The 18,694-nt window shown below is 45.7% G+C and overlaps 1 protein-coding gene across 4 annotated transcripts in view; it reads right to left on the bottom strand.

The window, feature by feature from the left end:
- Nucleotides 1–18,694, bottom strand: part of senp6a (SUMO specific peptidase 6a) — a 190,548-nt gene that overhangs the window by 105,995 nt on the left and 65,859 nt on the right. For 3 of the 4 annotated variants that reach the window (XM_070890015.1, XM_070890016.1, XM_070890017.1), the window contains 3 exons: nt 15,139–15,193; nt 10,168–10,313; nt 7,675–7,842 (listed from right to left, as the gene is read on the bottom strand). In XM_070890015.1, the coding sequence (XP_070746116.1) occupies nt 7,675–7,842; nt 10,168–10,313; nt 15,139–15,193 (369 nt within the window). The remainder of the gene's footprint in view (nt 1–7,674; nt 7,843–10,167; nt 10,314–15,138; nt 15,194–18,694) is intronic. The other variant, XM_070890018.1, reaches the window with a different exon arrangement.

Here is an 18,694-nt window from a genome sequence, read left to right as displayed (position 1 = left end):
TTATAATGGGAATAAGGAAATGGCAGAGACTGTCAAAAAAATATTGTATCGGTCTTCAAATAGCAGACACAAAAAGCATACCCAAAAGTTACCTTAAAAGATATGACGGTAAAAAGAATTAATTTACAATTCACAACGAATATACATTCCCTCAAGGAATAAAAACCCCAACCGTGGCAACAAGAGAGGTTAAAGAGAGTATGTGATTAAAGGAAGAGGCATTTAATGATAGCAAAAAAAAGAGTACACCTGAGTATTGGGAGGATTTTAGAATTCAGCAAAGGATGCCCAAAAAATTGATAGTGTTATGTATCTGTAAAGCATGCACTCCCATGTTCCGCCACCAGGGAGTGCATCCCCTGAAGTCCCAAGGGATCCCAGCATCCCTTGGGAGCACTGTATATAAGCCGGCCCAAAGGCCTGTTACTCACTCTGGAGTGTCTTAATAAAGACTGAGGTCACTGTTACTTCAACCTCCCTGTATGCAGTCTCATCTGTGTTAGGAACACAATAACTGGCGACGAGTATACGAATCCAACGCAAAGTTGCAGCAAACTGTGGGCATCCTGGAGAAGTTCTCGGAGGGTGAGGACTGGGAAGCCTATGTCGAACGGCTAGACCAGTACTTTGTAGCCAACGAGCTGGACGGAGAAGGAAGCGTTGCAAAAAGGAGAGCGGTCCTCCTCACGGTCTGCGGGGCACCGACCTACAGCCTCATGAAGAATCTTCTGGCTCCAGTGAAACCTACAGATAAGTCGTATGAGGAGCTTTGTACACTGGTTCAGGAGCATCTTAACCCGAGAGAGAGCATGCTAATGGCGAGGTATCAGTTCTACACATGCCAACGATCTGAAGGTCAGGAAGTGGCGAGCTACAGCTTCGAGCTAAGGCGACTTGCAGGACAATGTGAGTTTGATGGCTACCTGGAGCAAATGCTCAGAGACTTTTTTGTACTGGGCATTGGCCACGAGACCATCCTACGAAAACTTTTGACCGTGGAGACACCAACCCTCAGTAAGGCCATTGCGATAGCACTGGCGTTTATGTCCACCAGTGATAACACCAAACAAATCTCTCAGCACACAAGTACTAGCAATGTTCATAAATTAACTGGAACTGTGTTTAAGAGCAGAAATGTACAGAGCAGAAACCACGAGTCTGCAACTGCCAGCAGGCCTCAGGTGACCCAGATGACTCAGTCTGCAATAAAGGATGAATGCAAGGCAATTCACACCTTGTTGGCATTGTGGAGGCTTCCATTCAGCCTATTCATGCCGTTTCAAAGGGTATGTTTGCAAGAGCTGTGGAACAATGGGGCACCTCCAACGAGCTGCAAGCTCTGCAAAACCTGCTAACCATCACGTGGCAAAGGAAGATTGGTCCATGGTGGATCAAAGCAATTTCGAGCCTGAGAGAGAGGAGGTAGATGCTGAAGTACATGGGGTGCACACATTTGAGACGAAATGTCCCCCTATAATGCTAAATGTAAAATTGAATGGCTTATCCTTAGCCATGGAACTGGACACTGGCTCTAGCCAATCCATCATGAGCAAAAAGATGTTTGAGAGATTGTGGTGCAACAAGGCACTCAGACCAGCCCTGAGCCCCATCCACACGAAACTGAGAACGTACACCAAAGAGCTCATCACTGTCCTGGGCAGCGCCATGGTCAAGGTCACCTATGAGGGCACGGTGCATGAACTGCCACTCTGGATTGTCCAGGGCGATGGCCCCACACTGCTTGGAAGGAGCTGGCTGGGCAAAATCCACTGGAACTGGGATGACGTCCGAGCGCTATCACATGTCGATGAGGCCTCCTGTACCCAGGTTCTTAACAAATTTCCTTCCCTTTTTGAACCAGGCATTGGAAACTTTTCCGGGGCGAAGGTGCGGATCCACTTGGTCCCAGAGGCACGACCCATTCACCACAAGGCGCGAGCGGTACCTCACATGATGAGGGAGAGAGTGGAAATCGAGCTGGACAGGCTGCAACACGAGGGCATCATCTCCCCAGTGGAATTCAGCAAGTGGGCCAGCCCAATTGTTCCAGTACTGAAAAGTGATGGGACAGTCAGGATTTGCGGCGATTATAAAGTAACTATTAATCGTTTCCCGCTACCTAAGGCAGATGACCTATTTGACACACTGGCAGGAGGCAAGACATTCACCAAGCTCGACCTGACTTTGGCCTACATGATGCAGGAGCTGGAGGAGTCTTCGAAGAGCTTCACCTGCAACAACACGCACAAGGGACTGTTCATCAACAGATGCCCATTTGGAATTCGGTCGGCTGCAGCGATCTTCCAGAGAAACATGGAGAACCTACTCAAGTCGGTACCAGGCACGGTGGTTTTTCAGGACGACATATTGGTCACGGGTCGGGACACCGTCGAGCACCTACAAAACCTGGAGGAGGTCCTCCAGCAACTGGATTGTGTAGGGCTGCGGCTGAAGAGTTCCGAAATGAGTCTTCTGTTGCCATGAAGTGGAGTTTTTGGGGAGAAAGATTGCGGCGGACGGCATTCGGCCCACAGATGCCAAGACAGAGGCTATCAGGAACGCACCCAAGCCACAGAACGTTACGGAGCTGTGGTCGTTCCTGGGACTCAACTATTTTGGTAACTTCCTACCAGGGTGAAGCACCCTCTTAGAGTCCCTACACGTGTTATTGCGTAAAGGTGAGAACTGGGTGTAGGGAAAAAACAAGTAATTGCTTTCGAGAAAGCCAGAAACATTTTATGCTCCAACAAGCTGTTTGTATTGTATAACCCGTGTAAAAGACTTGTGCTAGCATGTGATGCGTCGTCGTACAGAGTCGGGTGTGTATTACAACAAGCTAACGTTTCGGGGAAGTTGCAACCTGTCGCCTATGCCTCCAGGAGCTTGTCTAAGGCCGAGAGGGCCTATAGCATTATTGAGAAAGAGGCATTAGCGTGTGTGTTTGGGGTAAAGAAAATGCATCAGTACCTGTTTGGCCTCAAATTCAAGCCCCTCGTATCCCTGTTCGCTGAAAACAAGGGGATAAATACTAATGCCTCCGCCCTGCATAATAAGGTGGGCATTTGCGCCATCAGCGTATAACTATACCATCCGCCACAGGCCAGGCACCGAGAACTGTGCGGATGCTGTCAGTCGGCTACCATTGCCCACCACGGGGGTGGAAATGGCGCAGCCTGTAAACTTGTTAATGGTGGCGCAGCCCGCAGACTTATTGATGGTCATGGAAGCGTTTGAAAATGATAAATCACCTGTCACGGTCTGCCAGATTAGGACTTGGACCAGCCAAGATCCTCTGCTGTCCCGAGTAAAAAACTGTGTACTGCATGGGAGCTGGGCTAGCATCCCCGTTGAAATGCAAGAGCTAATCAAGCCGTTCCAGCGGCGAAAGGACGAGCTGTCCATTCAGGCAGACTGCCTGCTGTGGGGTAACCGCGTAGTGCTTCCCAAAAAGGGCAGGGAGACGTTCATCTTGGATCTCCACAGCACACACCCAGGTATAGTAATCATGAAAGTGATAGCCAGATCCCACGTGTGGTGGCCCGGTATTGACTCTGACTTAGAGTCCTGTGTACGGCAATGCAGCGTATGTGCTCAGTTGAGCAACGCGCCCAGAGAGGCATCACTAAGTTTGTGGTTCTGGCCCTCCAGACCGTGGTCGAGGATCCATGTCAACTATGCGGGTCCGTTTCTTGGTAAAATGTTCCTGGTGATGGTGGATGCTTTTTCAAAATGTATTGAATGTGAAATAATGTCGAGAAGCACCGCCACCGCCATCATTGAAAGCCTGAGAGCCATGTTTGCCACCCACGGCCTGCTTGACATACTGGTCAATGACAACGGGCCATGTTTCACCAGTGCCGAATTTAAAGAATTCATGACCCGCAATGGGAACAAACATGTCACCTCGGCCCCGTTTAAACCAGCCTCCAATGGGCAGGCAGAGCGGGCAGTACAAACAATCAAACAGAGCCTCAAACGAGTCACAGAAAGCTCACTCCAAACCCGCCTGTCCCAAGTACTGCTCAGCTACCGGTGCCCCCGGCTGAGCTACTCATGAAAAGGACACTTAAAACCAGACACTCGCTGGTTCACCCCAACCTGCATGATCAGGTAGAGAGCAGGCGGCAGCAACAAAATGTAAACGATGGTCGTGCCACTGTGTCACGGGAAATTAATCTGAATGATCCTGTGTATGTGCTAAACTATGGACATGGTCCCAAGTGGATTGCGGGCACGGTGATAGCTAAAGAAGGGAATAGGGTGTTTGTAGTCAAACTAGACAATGGACAAATTTTCAGAAAGCACCTGGACCAAACGAGTCTGCGGTTCACAGATTGCCCTGAACAACCCACAGCAGACACCACCTTTTTCAAGCCCACAACACACACCCAAAGGATCAACGACACCACCCCGGACCAGGAAATCGAACCCATCACGCCCAACAGTCCAGCAAGGCCAGGCTCACCCAGCAGCCCTGCAGGGCCAACAACACGCCAGCCCAGCGAAGGCACAGCCAACACACCAAAACAGACATTTGTACCGAGGCCGACTACCAGGGAAAGAAAGGCTCCCAACCGCCTCACCTTGTAAATAGTTTTCACTTTGACTTTGGGGGGGAGGGGGGGGAAGGGGAGAGAGTAATGTTGTGTATCTGTAAAGCATGCACTCCCATGTTCTGTCACCAGGGAGTGCATCCCCTGAAGTCCCAAGGGATCCCGGCATCCCTTGGGAGCACTGTATATAAGCCGGCCCTTAAGGCCTGTGCCTCACTCTGGAGTGTTTTAATAAAGACTGAGGTCACTCTTACTTTAACCTCCCTGTTGCAGTCTCATCTGTGTTCGGAACACAATATAAAGAAAGAGAAAAGAAAATGAGAGTAAATTAGCAAGAAACATCAAAACAGATTGTAAAAGCTTCCATCGATATGTAAAAAGGGATTAGTGAAAGTAAACGTGGGTCCCTTACAGGCAGAGACAGGAAAAATTATAATGGGGAGCAAGGAAACGGCAGAGGCCTTAAACAAATACTTTGTATCTGTCTTCACGGTAGAAGACACAAAAACATTCCAGAAATAGTAAGGAACCAAGGTCTAGTGAGAGCTGATGGCCTACATCCTGGGGTTTTAAAAGAGGTGGCTGCAGAGCTAGTGGAAGCATTCATTTTGATCTTCCAAAAGTCCCTAGATTTGAGAACGGTCCACATGGATTGGAAGGGAACAAATGTAACCCCACTATTCAAGAAAGGAGGGAGAGAAAAAACAGGGAACTATAGACCAGTTAGCCTGACATCAGTAGTAGGGAAAAGGTTAGGATCTATTATTAGGGACGTGGTAAAAGAGCACTTAGAAAGTCATACTATGATTAGGCGGTGTTAAAATGGATTTATTAAAGATTTGTCAAACACTATTTCCCCCAAGAGTGTTTGGAGGGTGTAACTAACAGGGTAGATAAGGTGGAACCAGTGGATGTAATATCTTTGGATTTTCAGAAAGCATCCAATAAGGTGCCAAAAGATTGGAGTACAAGAGGTTATTATACAAAGTTAGGGCTCATGGGATTGAGGATTGGTTAACAGACAGAAAACAGAAAGTAGGAATAAACGGATCATTTTCGGGTTGGCAGGCTGTAACTCGTGGGGTACCGCAAGGATCAGTGCTGGGGCCTCAGCTATTTACAATCTGTATCAATGACTTAGATGAGGGGACCGAGTGTAATGTATCCAAGTTTTCTGACGATACAAAGTTAGCTGGGAACGTAAGTGGTGAGAAGGACGCATAGACAGGTTAAGTGAGTGGGCAAGATGGAATATAATGTGGAGAAATGTGAAGTTATCCAATTTGTTGGGAAAAATAGAAAAGCAGAATTTTTTTTAAAAAAAAGGACAGAGACTGGGAAATGTTGGTATTCAGAGGGACCTGGGTGTCCTGGTACACAAATCACAAAAAGTTAACCTGAAGGTACAGCAAGCAATTAGGAAAGCAAATGGTATGTTAGCCTTTATTACCAAAAGATTGGAGTATAAGAGTAAAGAAGTCTTGGTGAGACCGCATCTGGAGTATGATGTCTCCTTACCGAAGGATGGATACACTTTCCTTGAGGCAGTGCAACGAAGGTTCACTGGGCTGATTCCTGGGATGTCGGGGGGATTGTCCTATGAGGAGAGATCGAGTAGACTAGGCCTATATTCCCTTGAGTTTAGAAGAATGAGAGGTGATCTCATTGAAAAATTCTTAAGGGGCTTGACAGGGTAGATGTTTGGAATCCGCTACCTCAAAGGGCTGTGGATGCTCAGTCGATGAGCATATTCAAGACAGAGAGCGATAGATTTTGGATACCGAGGGAATTAAGGGATATGGGGATAGTGCGGGAAAATGGAGTTGAGGCAGAAGATCAGCCATGATTTCAATGAATAGCAGAGCTGGCTCGAAGGACCAAATGGCCTGCTCCTATTTCTTATGTAGATGATAAAGGGCTATGAAGGTCTTAATCACAAATGGGATCGAGTGTGACATTTCCACAATAATCCAACGTTTCAAAAGCATTTTTAAACGATTTAATTTAATTTTAGTGGTGACTATAAGCTTGCAAGGCACTATAACTTTCTAGGCAGTCACATCGGGTACCTTCCACCTCTCTTTAGAGATGTTTGGCCATCATTTCAAATAACCTTAGAGTTTGGGTGCAAAAATCCAGCCCGGACTGATGGTAAAGTGAGAAGGCTTTCACCCCAAGTACAAGATAATGAAGTGAAATGAGTTGGAGCAGTAATAGGCCCATCACACACAGTCTGCTGCTAACAAGCACTCTTAGAGGACACAAGGAGAGACGGCATGCAAAATTGAAATTTCACACTTGTCGGAGTAGTGGGTGCCTTTTGCAGGTTGGCATAGATGCCTGGTGGCGAGATAGAATGGAGGACTATCCTGCAGCTGGGTGGGCTATATCCGAGCTGCGTGTGTACTCGATGCTGCTCCTGGGTGACAAATGTGGGAAGTGTTTCATTCTCCTGCACTGCCATATCTCATCTTGATGTGCGCCAAAGAAAAGCTGAAACAAACAGAATGAGGGAGCAGCTGGTGATTTACAGTGTTACAGCTTTGTGGTGCATTCATTACTACAGCTGTAGCATTGGAGCAAGGCCATTTCACTTGGCATCAATTCTATGATTATTATTATGTGAACGCAGTTGAAATCCAGAGACAGAGCCTGACCTGAAGAGGGAGCCTCACTCTGCTTCAGTTGGGGGAAACCAGTTAATAACTAAGTCCTGTTCCACAGCAGTAGTTTGAAATTAATTGTTTCAAAATTAGGGCAGAGCGCGCTATAAACGCCAGCAACGAAAACAACACAAATATCTAATTGCCAAGATTGTTGACATTTATAGCAACTGTTTGAAGGTCAGCAGTAAATTAAGCTTGGAAAACTTGCCACTCTTGACCAGCCTAATCCTCCGCCAATACAGCTAACAGGCTAACCTGCACGAGTCTAAATGTTTTTAAATACAGCGGCTGGAGATAATTTCCATATATTGTTTTTGAGGATAGCCACAGTCCTGAAGAAACTGGGACCATTCTTTCCCCACTCTGGTCATGCAACATAACGCTTTCGGGTTCTAACTCAGATACCAAAACAGTCGCAATAAGTTAGCAGCTGATCACGAAAGAGCAGAACCTACCTTTGGGCTGCTGTTTTTATGACTGATTGTGCGTTGGCATGGTGAAAACGCCTTCCACGGACAACTATTCCTGGGCCTGAAGGACCACTAATTACTAAGTATTTGTTTCGATTTTTATCGACCTCCTTGTTTGATGCATGTGGTGAGGTCACAGTTGACACACTTTCACTGTAAACAAAGAAACTGAGCATCTCAGTACAGTCTTTGTAGAAAAATGCCATTCTAATAATCTACTGACAAATAGTAACAGCAACAACTCGGGGTCGGGGAGTAGGGGAACACAAGCCTGGAAGACTTTGAACGCAGGAGGCGACATTTTCAGAAACTTCTTGGGTAGGGGGGGGGGGGGGGTGAAAACATCTAAACAGGCTGACATATGACTATCAGGAGACTGATGGTTCCAAAAAAGCAGTTTAAAAAGGAAAAAAAAGCTTGTACAGTACAAGCCTATTCTGTGAATAAGTTGATCAAAATTGACGCGGAGTGCAGCCTCCAAGTTATACAGGTGCAGCCCCTAAAATCCGGAACCCCCGGCTCCAAGGCCGTTCCGGATTGCAGGCTTTCGATTTGCTTTGACGTCACGAATCCGGAAACATCGAGTCCAGGTTCGGATATTTCTGAATTTCAGAGTGTCAGAAAGCCGGGGGGGGGGGAGGGGCGGTGATTCCCGCCAAGGAGGTGTTCGGGTGGGCCGGCAAAGAGGCCCTGAGGTAAGGGCAGCGGCAGTGAGGCGAGCGGGACGAGGTGAACGGCAGCAAGACCTGAGGTCGGCAGGGTCTTCGGGTCTGGATCCTGGAACATTTTACGGATTCCGGACCACCAGATTCTCAATGCTGCACCTGTACAACAAAACCGCAAGCTGTCCAACAAAATCTGTTGACGTTTAGGGCAGTCATTATATCCGCCAAAGATACACATTTAAACTTTATACTGAAGAAAAATAGAACAGGGCTATATTTTTCGAGGTGTATCTGTATCTTTGAATCATCCCAGCTTTCGTTATGTTTCTCAATTACGTTGAGCATTTTGCACTTTATTTAGGTCTCCGCAACTTCACTTGCCCCGCCGCCCCCCCGCCCCCGTGCAGCTCATGAATGGGCTTTATCATAACGCAGCCCCCAACTCGCTTAACATCCAACCTGAAAGGACAGCATCCAACCAGCTATGCTTCCCTTCGTTCTTCAAATATATGGCCAGCACTTTTGGAGTACAGTGACTTTATACAGAAATGTAACTATAAATCTGCATCAGCAATGTCTTGGAAACTGAAAAGCCCACTTCTCCAAATGCTGTTTAATGTGCCAGTGAGCAAACTGTATTACTGAATTTGATGCAGCAAATGAGGGTACGGGGCCCAGAAGAGCAAGTGATCAGGAAGGCCAATGGAATCTTGGCCTTTACTACAAAGGGGATGGAGTATAAAAGCAGGGAAGTCTTGCAACAGTTGTGCAGGGTATTGGTGAGGCCACACCTGGAATACTGCGTGCAGTTTTGGTTTCCGTATTTATGAAAGGATATACTTGCTTTGGAGGCAGTTCAGAGAAGGTTCACAAGGTTGATTCCAGAGATGAGGGAGATGACTTATGAGGAAAGGTTGAGTAGGTTGGGCCTCTACTCATTGGAATTCAGAAGAATGAGAGGTGATCTTATCGAAACGTATAAGATTATGAGGGGGCTTGACAAGGTGGATGCAGAGAGAATGTTTCCACTGATAGGGGAGACTAGGACTAGGGGACATAATCTTAGAATAAGGGGCCGCCCATGTGAAACTGAGATGAGGAGAAATTTCTTCTGAGGTTGTTAATCTGTGGAATTCGCTGCCTCAGAGAGCTGTGGAAGCTGGGTCATTGTCTATTTCTGTCTTAAATTTATTCAGACAGTTTCTTAAACGATAAGAGGATTAGGGGTTATGGGGAGTGGGCGGGGAAGTGGACCAGAGTCCATGATCGGATAATTGTATTAAATGGCAGAGCAGGCTCGAGGGGCCGTATGGCCTACTCTTGCTCCCATTTCTTATGTTCTTATGAACTCATCCTTTTTGGGTGTGGAAGCTAGTCATGCTCAATACAAGGGACCGCCTATGATGATGATGATGATCTGGAATGCATTGCCTGAAAGGGTGGTGGAAGATTATTCAATAGTAACTTCCAAAAAAGAGAATTGGATAAATACTTGAAGGGAAAACATTTACAGAGCTATGAGGAATGAGCAGGGGAGTGGGACTAATCTGGTAGCTCGACCAAAGCGCCGGTACAAGGCACAATAGCCTCTTTCTGTGTTGTATGAACTTCTTTATTGTTATATAGGACATGAAGCCAATACTTAAACTTTCCCATACACTTTAATATCCTGAATCAAAGCAACTTCACACAAACAAGTTTGGAGTGCAATAGAATAGCACTGGTTAGAGAACGTACAGCATCAAATCTTCAAAAGCCACTAATACTCAGCCTGAAATGCTCGAGCACAAACAAGTTCACAAATTTGACAGACCTTAGTTGCTTGCCAGACCCCAGCATGTGGAGTCCAGTTGCGTTTCCTTTCAAAGTTTTACAAAAGCCACTTCCTGGATTTCTTCTTGTATAGCTTTTCAATAAACCAGTACTGTTAACTGATTCTGATGAAAATGGAGCTTTGGTCTGAAAGAGAAAGTAATCACCAATGGCACTTTAGTGGAAAAGCGTTCGACATTTTTGCAGTAAGTTGCACCTGATGTTTTTAAATCTCGACATAGTAAACCTCCCTATTGCATTTTGTCAAGTGCTTTTCACCTCAAATCTTGGGATGTCTCAAATCGTAGCCAGAGAAACACCTGCAACGGCTTCTCTTCCCACCCCCGCATCGTTACCTCGGGTGTCTCCCAAGGATCTATCCTTGGTCCCCTCCTATTTTGCATAGACATGCAACATTGGCAACATCATCTGAAAACACAGCGTCAGTTTCCATATGTACGCTGCTGACACACAGCTCTACCTCTCCACCACTTCTCTCGACTCTTCCACGCTCTCTAAATTGTCAGACTGCTTGTCCAACATCCTGTCCTGGATGGAGTAGAAATTTTCTCCAATGGAATATTGAGAACATAAGAAATAGGAGCAGGAGTAGGTCATTTGGCCCCTCGAGCCTGCTCCGCCATTCAATAAGATCATGGCTGATCTAATCATGGACTCAGCTTCACTTCCCTGCCCGCTCCCCATAACCCTTCACTCCCTTATTGCTCAAAAATCTGTCTATCTCCGCCTTAAATATATTCAATGACCCAGCCGCCACAGTTCTCTGGGGCAGAGAATTCCACGGAGTTACAACCCTCAGAAGAAATTCCTCCTCAGCTCAATTCTAAATAGGTGAACCCTTATTCTGAAACTATGCTCCCTAGTTCCAGATTCCCCACGAGGGGAAACATCCTCTCTGCATCCACCTTGTCGAGCCCCCTCAGTAACTTATATGTTTCAATAAGATCATCTCTCGTTCTAAACTCCAATGAGTATAGGCCCAACCTGCTCAACCTTTCTTTATAAGTCAACCTCTTCATCTCAGGAATCAACCGAGTGAACCTTCTCTGAACTGCCTCCAATGCAAGTATATCTCTCTTTAAACAAGGTGACCAAAACTGTACACAGTACTCTAGGTGTGGTCTCACCAATACCCTGTACAGTTGTAGCAGGACTTCTCTGCTTTTATACTCCATTTGTCTTCCTGATTACTTGCTGTACCTGCATACTATCTTTTTGTATTTCATGCACAAGGACCCCCAAGTCCCTTTGTACTACAGCATTTTGTAATTTCTCTCCATTTAAATAATAATTTGCTTTTTTATTTTTCCAGCAAAATTCAATAACCTCACACTTTCCCACATTATACTCCATCTGCCAAATGTTTGTCTATATTCCTTTGCAGATTTTGTGCATCTTCCTCACAACTTGCTTTCCTACCCATCTTTGTACCATCAGCAAACTTGGCTACATTACACTCAGTCCCTTCATCCAAGTCATTAATCTAGATTGTAAATAGTTAAAGCCCCAGCACCGATCCCTGCGGCACCCCACTAGTTATTGTTTGCCAATCAATAAATGGGTCATTTTCCCCAACTCTCTGTTTTCTGTTAGTTCGCTAATCCACTATCCATGCTAATATATTACCCCCAAGAGAATCAAGGATGCTCAAGAGGGTAGAATTAGAGGAGCGAAGACATCTCGGGGCAGGGGGGGTGGAGTGGAGAGACCAAAGCCATTGTTTTCGGTCCCTGCCAGTAACTTCGTCCCTCTCCCCAACTTCTCTCTGAGGCTCAACCACACTGTTCGCAATCCTGGTGTCATATTTGACCCGGAAATGAGTTTTCAACCACAGTATAACTAAGACCGCCTATGTCCACCTCCGTAACATCACCTGTCTCCGCCCTTGCCTCAGCTCATCTGCTGCTGAAGCTCTCATCCATGCCTTTGTTACTTCTAGACCTGACTATTCCAACGCACCCCTGGCTGGCCTCCCACATTCTATTCCACATAAACTACAGGTGATCCAAAACTTGGTTGCTTGTGTCCTAACTCGCACCAAGTCCCGCTCACCCATCATCCCTGTGTTCATTGACCTACATTGGCTCCTGGTTAAGCAACGCCTCGATTTCAAAATTCTCATCCTAATTTTCAAATTCCCCCCATGGCCTCGCCCCTCCAGCCAGCCACACACCCCCCAGCCACCCACCTCCGGATGTCTTTGCTCCTCTAATTCTGCCATCCTGAGCATCCCTGATTATAATTGCTCAACCATCGGTGACCGTGCCTTCTCCTGGGCCCTAAGCTCTGGAACTTCCTGCCTAAACCTCCACCTCACTTTCCTCCTTCAAGGCGCACCTTAAAACCTACCTCTTTGATCAAGCTTTTGGTCACCTGCCCTAATTTCTACTTATGCGGATCAGTGTCAAATTTCTTCTCATAATACTCCAGTGAAGCACCATGGGACATTTCACTACATTAAAGGCGCTATATAAACACAAGTTGTTGTTGTTGTTGAGGTCGAGGTTAACCTCAAATGTAATAAAATCAAAGAGTCTTTTCTTTTTCAGAGCAACATTCTCATCTGTTGCAGTCTATTGTTGAAAAAGATCATCCATTTAGTCTCAAATTTAGCAAGATTGAATGGGGAGCCGTCTAGTGTTTAGAGCTACAGCACAAAGCTCCTGTAATTCTGAACAAAAAGCAAAATGCTGATGATGTTGAAAATCTGAAACTAAACCAAACAACAAGTGCTGCAAACACTCAGCGGGTTGGAAGCAACTATTGTGGGAAAACAAACCAGTTCACGTTTCAGATATAGGCCTTCTGAGGAACCCAGTTCTAAGGAAGGGTCTATACCTGGAACGAGAACGGATTTGTGTTCCCTCGACAGATGCTGCCCGATCTGCTGAGTGTTGTCTTTGTTTCAGATTTTCAACCTCCCATTCCTCTCCAAAGTCCTTGAACATGTCGTCTCCCTAATCCGTGCCCACCTTTCCCGGAACTTCATGTTTTAATACCTCCAATCAGCTACCCGCCCCTGCCACAGTACAGAATTGGCTCTCAAAGTCACAAATTACATTAAATGTGACTGTGACAAAGATAAACTATCCCTCCTCGTCATTCTCGGACTGTTCCCACCCGGTTTGAGCAGAGGAACGGATTCCAGGAGCCAGTTAAACGGAGGCGACGATGGTGGCCCGGTCTTCCCACAATGCAGTGCGACGGAGAAAAAGCCCCACTGTACAACTGGGGGACTGAGTCACCTGACCCAGTGTTTCGTCCAATTGTGACTGGCTGGAGGACAGAATGTTTAAAATGTGCGCGAGAAATCGAGGGGGAGAGTGGATTTACTTATGGTACAGTGTGGTTTTTTTTTTTTTAAATCGAATAAGGCAAGCTCTAAATTCTCTCACCGGGAAGAGGTTTCTGAAACTTTGAGACAGAGGGTGTTGCACACCTTATATGGCAACTCTCATCTGTTTGGAACAGATTTAAAATGGCGAAATTGAAAGATAGGGTATTCTGGGACTAGTATAGATGGTGTTACCAGAACACAAGCAATATTCGAGATTCGATGTAAAGTGAAAATAGTGTTGTCTCTATGCGTATTCCATTAGCAGAAGCAACAAAGTCATCAGGCCGGTTTTCTTGAAGTACTCCCACCCTGTCTGTTCCCGAATTTGGTTTAGAAAATATGGTCACCCGAGATTACGTGCATTATAAAGTCCCACCTCCAAAGACTTGAGCACAAAATTGCACAGTGCTGCAGTATAGCGGGACCTGGGGGTCCAGGTGCATGAAACATAAAAGGTTAGTATGCAGGTACAGCAAGTGATCAGGACGGCCAATGGAATCTTGGTCTTTATTGCAAAGTGGATGGAGTATAAAAACAGGGAAGTCTTGCTACAGTTATACAGGGTATTGGTGAGGCCACACCTGGAATACTGCGTGCAGTTTTGGTTTCCGTATTTAAGAAAGGATATATTTGCTTTGGAGGCAGTTCAGAGAAGGTTCACTAGGTTGATTCCAGAGATGAGGGGGTTGACTTATGAGAAAAGGTTGAGTAGGTTGTGCCTCTACTCATTGGAGTTCAGAAGAATGAGAGGTGATCTTATCGAAACGTATAAGATTATGAGGGGGCTTGACAAGGTGGATGCAGAGAAGATGTTTCCACTGATGGGGGAGACTAGAACTAGGGGGCATAATCTTAGAATAAGGGGCCACCCATTTAAAACTGAAATGAGGAGGAATTTCTTCTCTTAGAGGGTTGTAAATCTGTGGAATTCGCTGCCTCAGAGAGTTGTGGAAGCTGGTAAATTTGAGAGAGAGAGAGAGAGAGAGAGAGAGAGAGAGAGAGAGAGAGAAAGAGAGAGAGAGTGTTTATTAACCGATAAGGGAATAAAGGGTATAAAGGGTTATGGGGAGTGGGCAGGGAAGTGGCCTCGAGTCCATGATCGTATTAAATGGCGGAGCAGGCTCAAGTATGGCCTACTCCTGCTCCTATTTCTTATCTTCTTATAGTTTCGGCCGACACGTCAGTACTTGAATGTGCTGTCTTTCGGGTGAAGCATAAAAGTGAGGCCCCATCTGCCTGTTCAGGTTCTCCCAACGTCCTGGCCAACATTCAGCCCTCAACCACCACAAAAACAGATTAACTAGTTATTCAGGCACAAACTGGCTGCGATGTTCACTTAAAAACAAACAGTGAATACACTTCAAAAGTTATTAATGGACGGTGAATGTTTTCAGACATCGTGAGGACGTGAAAGATGCCATATGAATACACATTTGTTCTTTGATAAAACCAAGACGGCAGGTTAAAACAAAAATCACATCAGTTTTTATGCAAGCGTTAACATTTATTTTACAAATGTGTCCCAAAATGCTTTATCGCTTCCAAAAGACACGTTTATACCATGGCAAAAGTAGCAAATCTCCTCAACAATTTTGAAAGAGCTAACTTCCTTACCTTTGGTTCTTCAGTTTCCATCTCTTCGCCATCAGTATTCAGCAGACTGGGCTCACTGTAAAGTGAAAAGGTGTGGTTACAGCAAGCTTAGAATGATGTGGTTTAAAAACAATAGTCCCAGCAAAACATCTGTTCACAAAACGTTGTTTGTATCTGTCATTAAAGGGAGTTAAGTGGTTTAGAATAAGTCCATTAAATTGCAAAAGCTACCTAGCGGGTATTTAACAACAATCAGCTGTATGAAGGGAACAAATAAAGATAAAAATTGCAAGAGTCAAATTTCCAAATATCTGCCCACGAATAAAGCACAGCTTTTTGAGTATTAAACTCCTACATTGAGTATTAATTTCCTACATTAATGTGGCTGCACTTCAAAATAAAAAGTACTTCATTGGCTGTAAAACCCTTTTAGACGTCCGGTGGTTGCGAAAGGCGCTATATAAATCCAAGTCTGTCTGTCTGTCTTTCATCTCCAGTGTGTCTGCATGGATTTTGCTCTGTGTATCTGACCTAAACATTTTAGGGCTGGAGGAGAAAAATAGTTACACAGAATAATCAGGACATCACTGTTCCACAGCCAGCGTGAACAGCAGCTTCCACTGCAATTCCACCCCTCCATTAATAAATTAAACTATTAATAGAGGCTTTCTTACACCACAATTACTGGAAATGTCAGGCTGCTTGAAGAGCATTCTTGCTTTGAAATGAGGACAAAGACCTCAGTATGGTTTTATTGACTGCTACTCGATGCTGCAACACTGGAGACAGGGCTGCCAGTATTAAAAAAAGGTCCAATTAAGCCAGAACTTTACCTGTCCTCATCTGGAATATGTGTTCATTCATGGTAGATTGCGGTCTCCTAATCCATGTTCTGTGAGCCAAAAGCTCTTTACACCAGTGACATTTTCTTTCCATTGTGGAATAGGAAAAAAATGGATACTACAAACACAAGTTTTTTTTTCCGCTCTGGAACTCAAGCACCGTCTTAAGCTATGAATAAAATATGAGCAACACTTTAAGGAGCTTTGCACCCCACAGGCTGCTCAAAATGTTATAGCATTCCCCATTTTGATCTGGTTGGCACCTTCACACCTATGATGGTAGGACCGAGGTTTTAGGCCATCACTCCTTACCTGGAAGATTCCAATCTTGGCTGGGCCGTCAAGGGCATGTATCAAATACAACAACAAACTTTTATTTATATAGCACCTTTAACGTAGTAAAATGTTCCAAGGTGCTTCACAGGAGTGTTATAAGACAAAATAAATAAATTTGACACTGAGCCACACGAGGAGAAATTAGTCCAAAAGCTTCGTCAAAGAGCTTTATGAAGGAGGAAAGAGAGGTAGAGAGGTGGAAAAGTTAGGCAGGGAGTTCCAGAGCTTGGGGCCTCAGCAGCTGAAGGCACGGCCACCAATGGTTGAGCGATTATAATCAGGGATGCTCAGGGAGGCAGAATTAGAGGAGCGCAGACATCTCGGGGGTTGTGGGGCTGGAGGAGATTAGGAGATAGAGAGGGGCGAGGCTATGGAGAGATTTGTAAACAAGGATGAAAATTTTGAAAGCGAGGCGTTGCTTAACTGGAAACCAATGTAGGTCAGCGAACACAGGGATGATGGGTGAGCAGGACTTGGTGCGAGTTAGGACACGGGCAGCAGAGTTTTGGATCACCTCCAGTTTACGTAGGGTAGAATATTAAAGGCCAGCCAGGAGTGCATTAGAGTAGTCAAGTCTAGAGGTAATAGAGGCATGGATGAGGGTTTCAGCAGATGAGCTGAGGCAGGCGGGGGGAGACCGTCGATGTTATGGAGGTGGAAATAAAGGAAGAGGGAAAAATTTGCAGGCAAGCCAGGCCTAGCTATTCCCTCAGGCCCATCCACATATCCGGGGGGCAGGGGGAGGGGTGGAAGGTAAACACAGATCATTTGACAATACATATTTAAAACACATTTGAAAGGATTATGTGGTGACTCTGCTTCGAGACAGAAGATACTAATTACCATGCTTCACAGCTATTTAAACAACCTCAATGCAGGCTCACATTTGAAGCAGCTTTCTTAAATGGCAGGAACCAAATTCCAAACTAAAACAAATATAAACAAGTTACCAAAAAATATTTGCTGCAGTACTATTTTGATTTAATCCACACTATTTATATACACTCACTTCCTCACTGGCCTGCAACATCTGCCATAGAATTGTAAAATACTGTAATTCCTCTTTAACCTCTCTGCACGATGGGATTACACCTATTTCGATTTATAGGCCAATATTTACAGCTTTATTTTGCTTCTATTTTCGAGACTGCATGATATCTATCCCTCCAATCCATTCTGCTGTATTCACAAACTGCTCGATGACGGTCACACCAATCCCCTCAATTGAGGTCATTATCTTACTCACTCCCAAGCAAAATTCTACTTGTTGCTCTCCTGATGAGAATATAAATGCTCGCTTGTATAATGTTGTGACAGGACTCAAACTAACTTTGTTAGACTCCACAAGGCAGTAAATTCTGCCAAACTGCAAGAAACAAGTTAGGATGACTGGTATGGGAAGTGGAAAAATTGACACCGGTAATGGTATGGGATAACCTTCTCAAGGTTGGACGCTGAGACACACTGGGGAAAGACCAAGGGGGGTGGAAATTTGGTTTTCTGCAGTCCCTCTTAGCGCCCCGGAGGGATGGCATTGGTGGCGGAAAGCACTTGCGCCCAGGCGGACAGCTTCCAGCGCCCCGATGTCGGGGGGGTGGGGCGGAGCGTACTACCTGGAAGAAGAAGTGAGCCGGTGTGCAATGGCTCGATTTTTGGTTGCTGCCCGACCTGTAGCGTCCTGGTGGGAACGTCGTGAAAGCGGACGTTCCGGGCTGCGCCGGCTGTAGTGAGGTAAGTAATACCGACCTCAGGTAAGTGTGATCGTATTTTTTTTTTTTAAATGCTTTTAATGTTGTGGCTGCATGAGCTATGTATTGGGAATAATTTTGCTGGGGTTCTTTTCAGGTCGCCCCCACCGCCCAGGCCTCTGTTATGGCGCTCCGGGGCCAGTTGTTTAGCTCGGGATTTACCCTTGCTCAGTCGGCCTAATGCCCTAAAAGAGGCGTGCAATGCATTCCCTTTAGCGCCCCCCTCCAAACTCTGGGCCCAGCTGATGAATTTTGCAGCGGCAGACACAAACCGTTTGCCGGTGCAAAATTTACCGCTCCACCCAGGACAGCGCCCCAACTAAGGCGTGACCAAATTGCCACCCCAAGATGTTGTACTCTAATGCAGAAACTTCTACTCCATGAATAGGATTGAAGTGGCCAAGGGGGAAGCTTGAAAGAGATATTGTGAATTAGTTGGCCTGTCACTCATATCTAAACAGTGTGAGTGTCACAAGGAAGGGTGGTCAAGGCCAAGACATTGGACTCATTTAGGAACAGTTAGATGCCGTTGTAAGAAGATGGCAGGTTTATTTTAATCACTGCCACCATATCAGCACTGGACATACGGAACATCAGGAGTATTCCTGGTGTCCAGAATTGTTATGGTGAGCGGGAGGGATTGAGGGCCTG

Source organism: Pristiophorus japonicus, chromosome 9 (assembly GCF_044704955.1).
Source record: "Pristiophorus japonicus isolate sPriJap1 chromosome 9, sPriJap1.hap1, whole genome shotgun sequence".
NCBI classification, from domain to species: Eukaryota; Metazoa; Chordata; class Chondrichthyes; family Pristiophoridae; genus Pristiophorus; species Pristiophorus japonicus.
The sequence above is the reverse complement of the archived record's forward strand: the minus strand, read 5'-3'. Positions and strand labels throughout refer to the sequence as shown.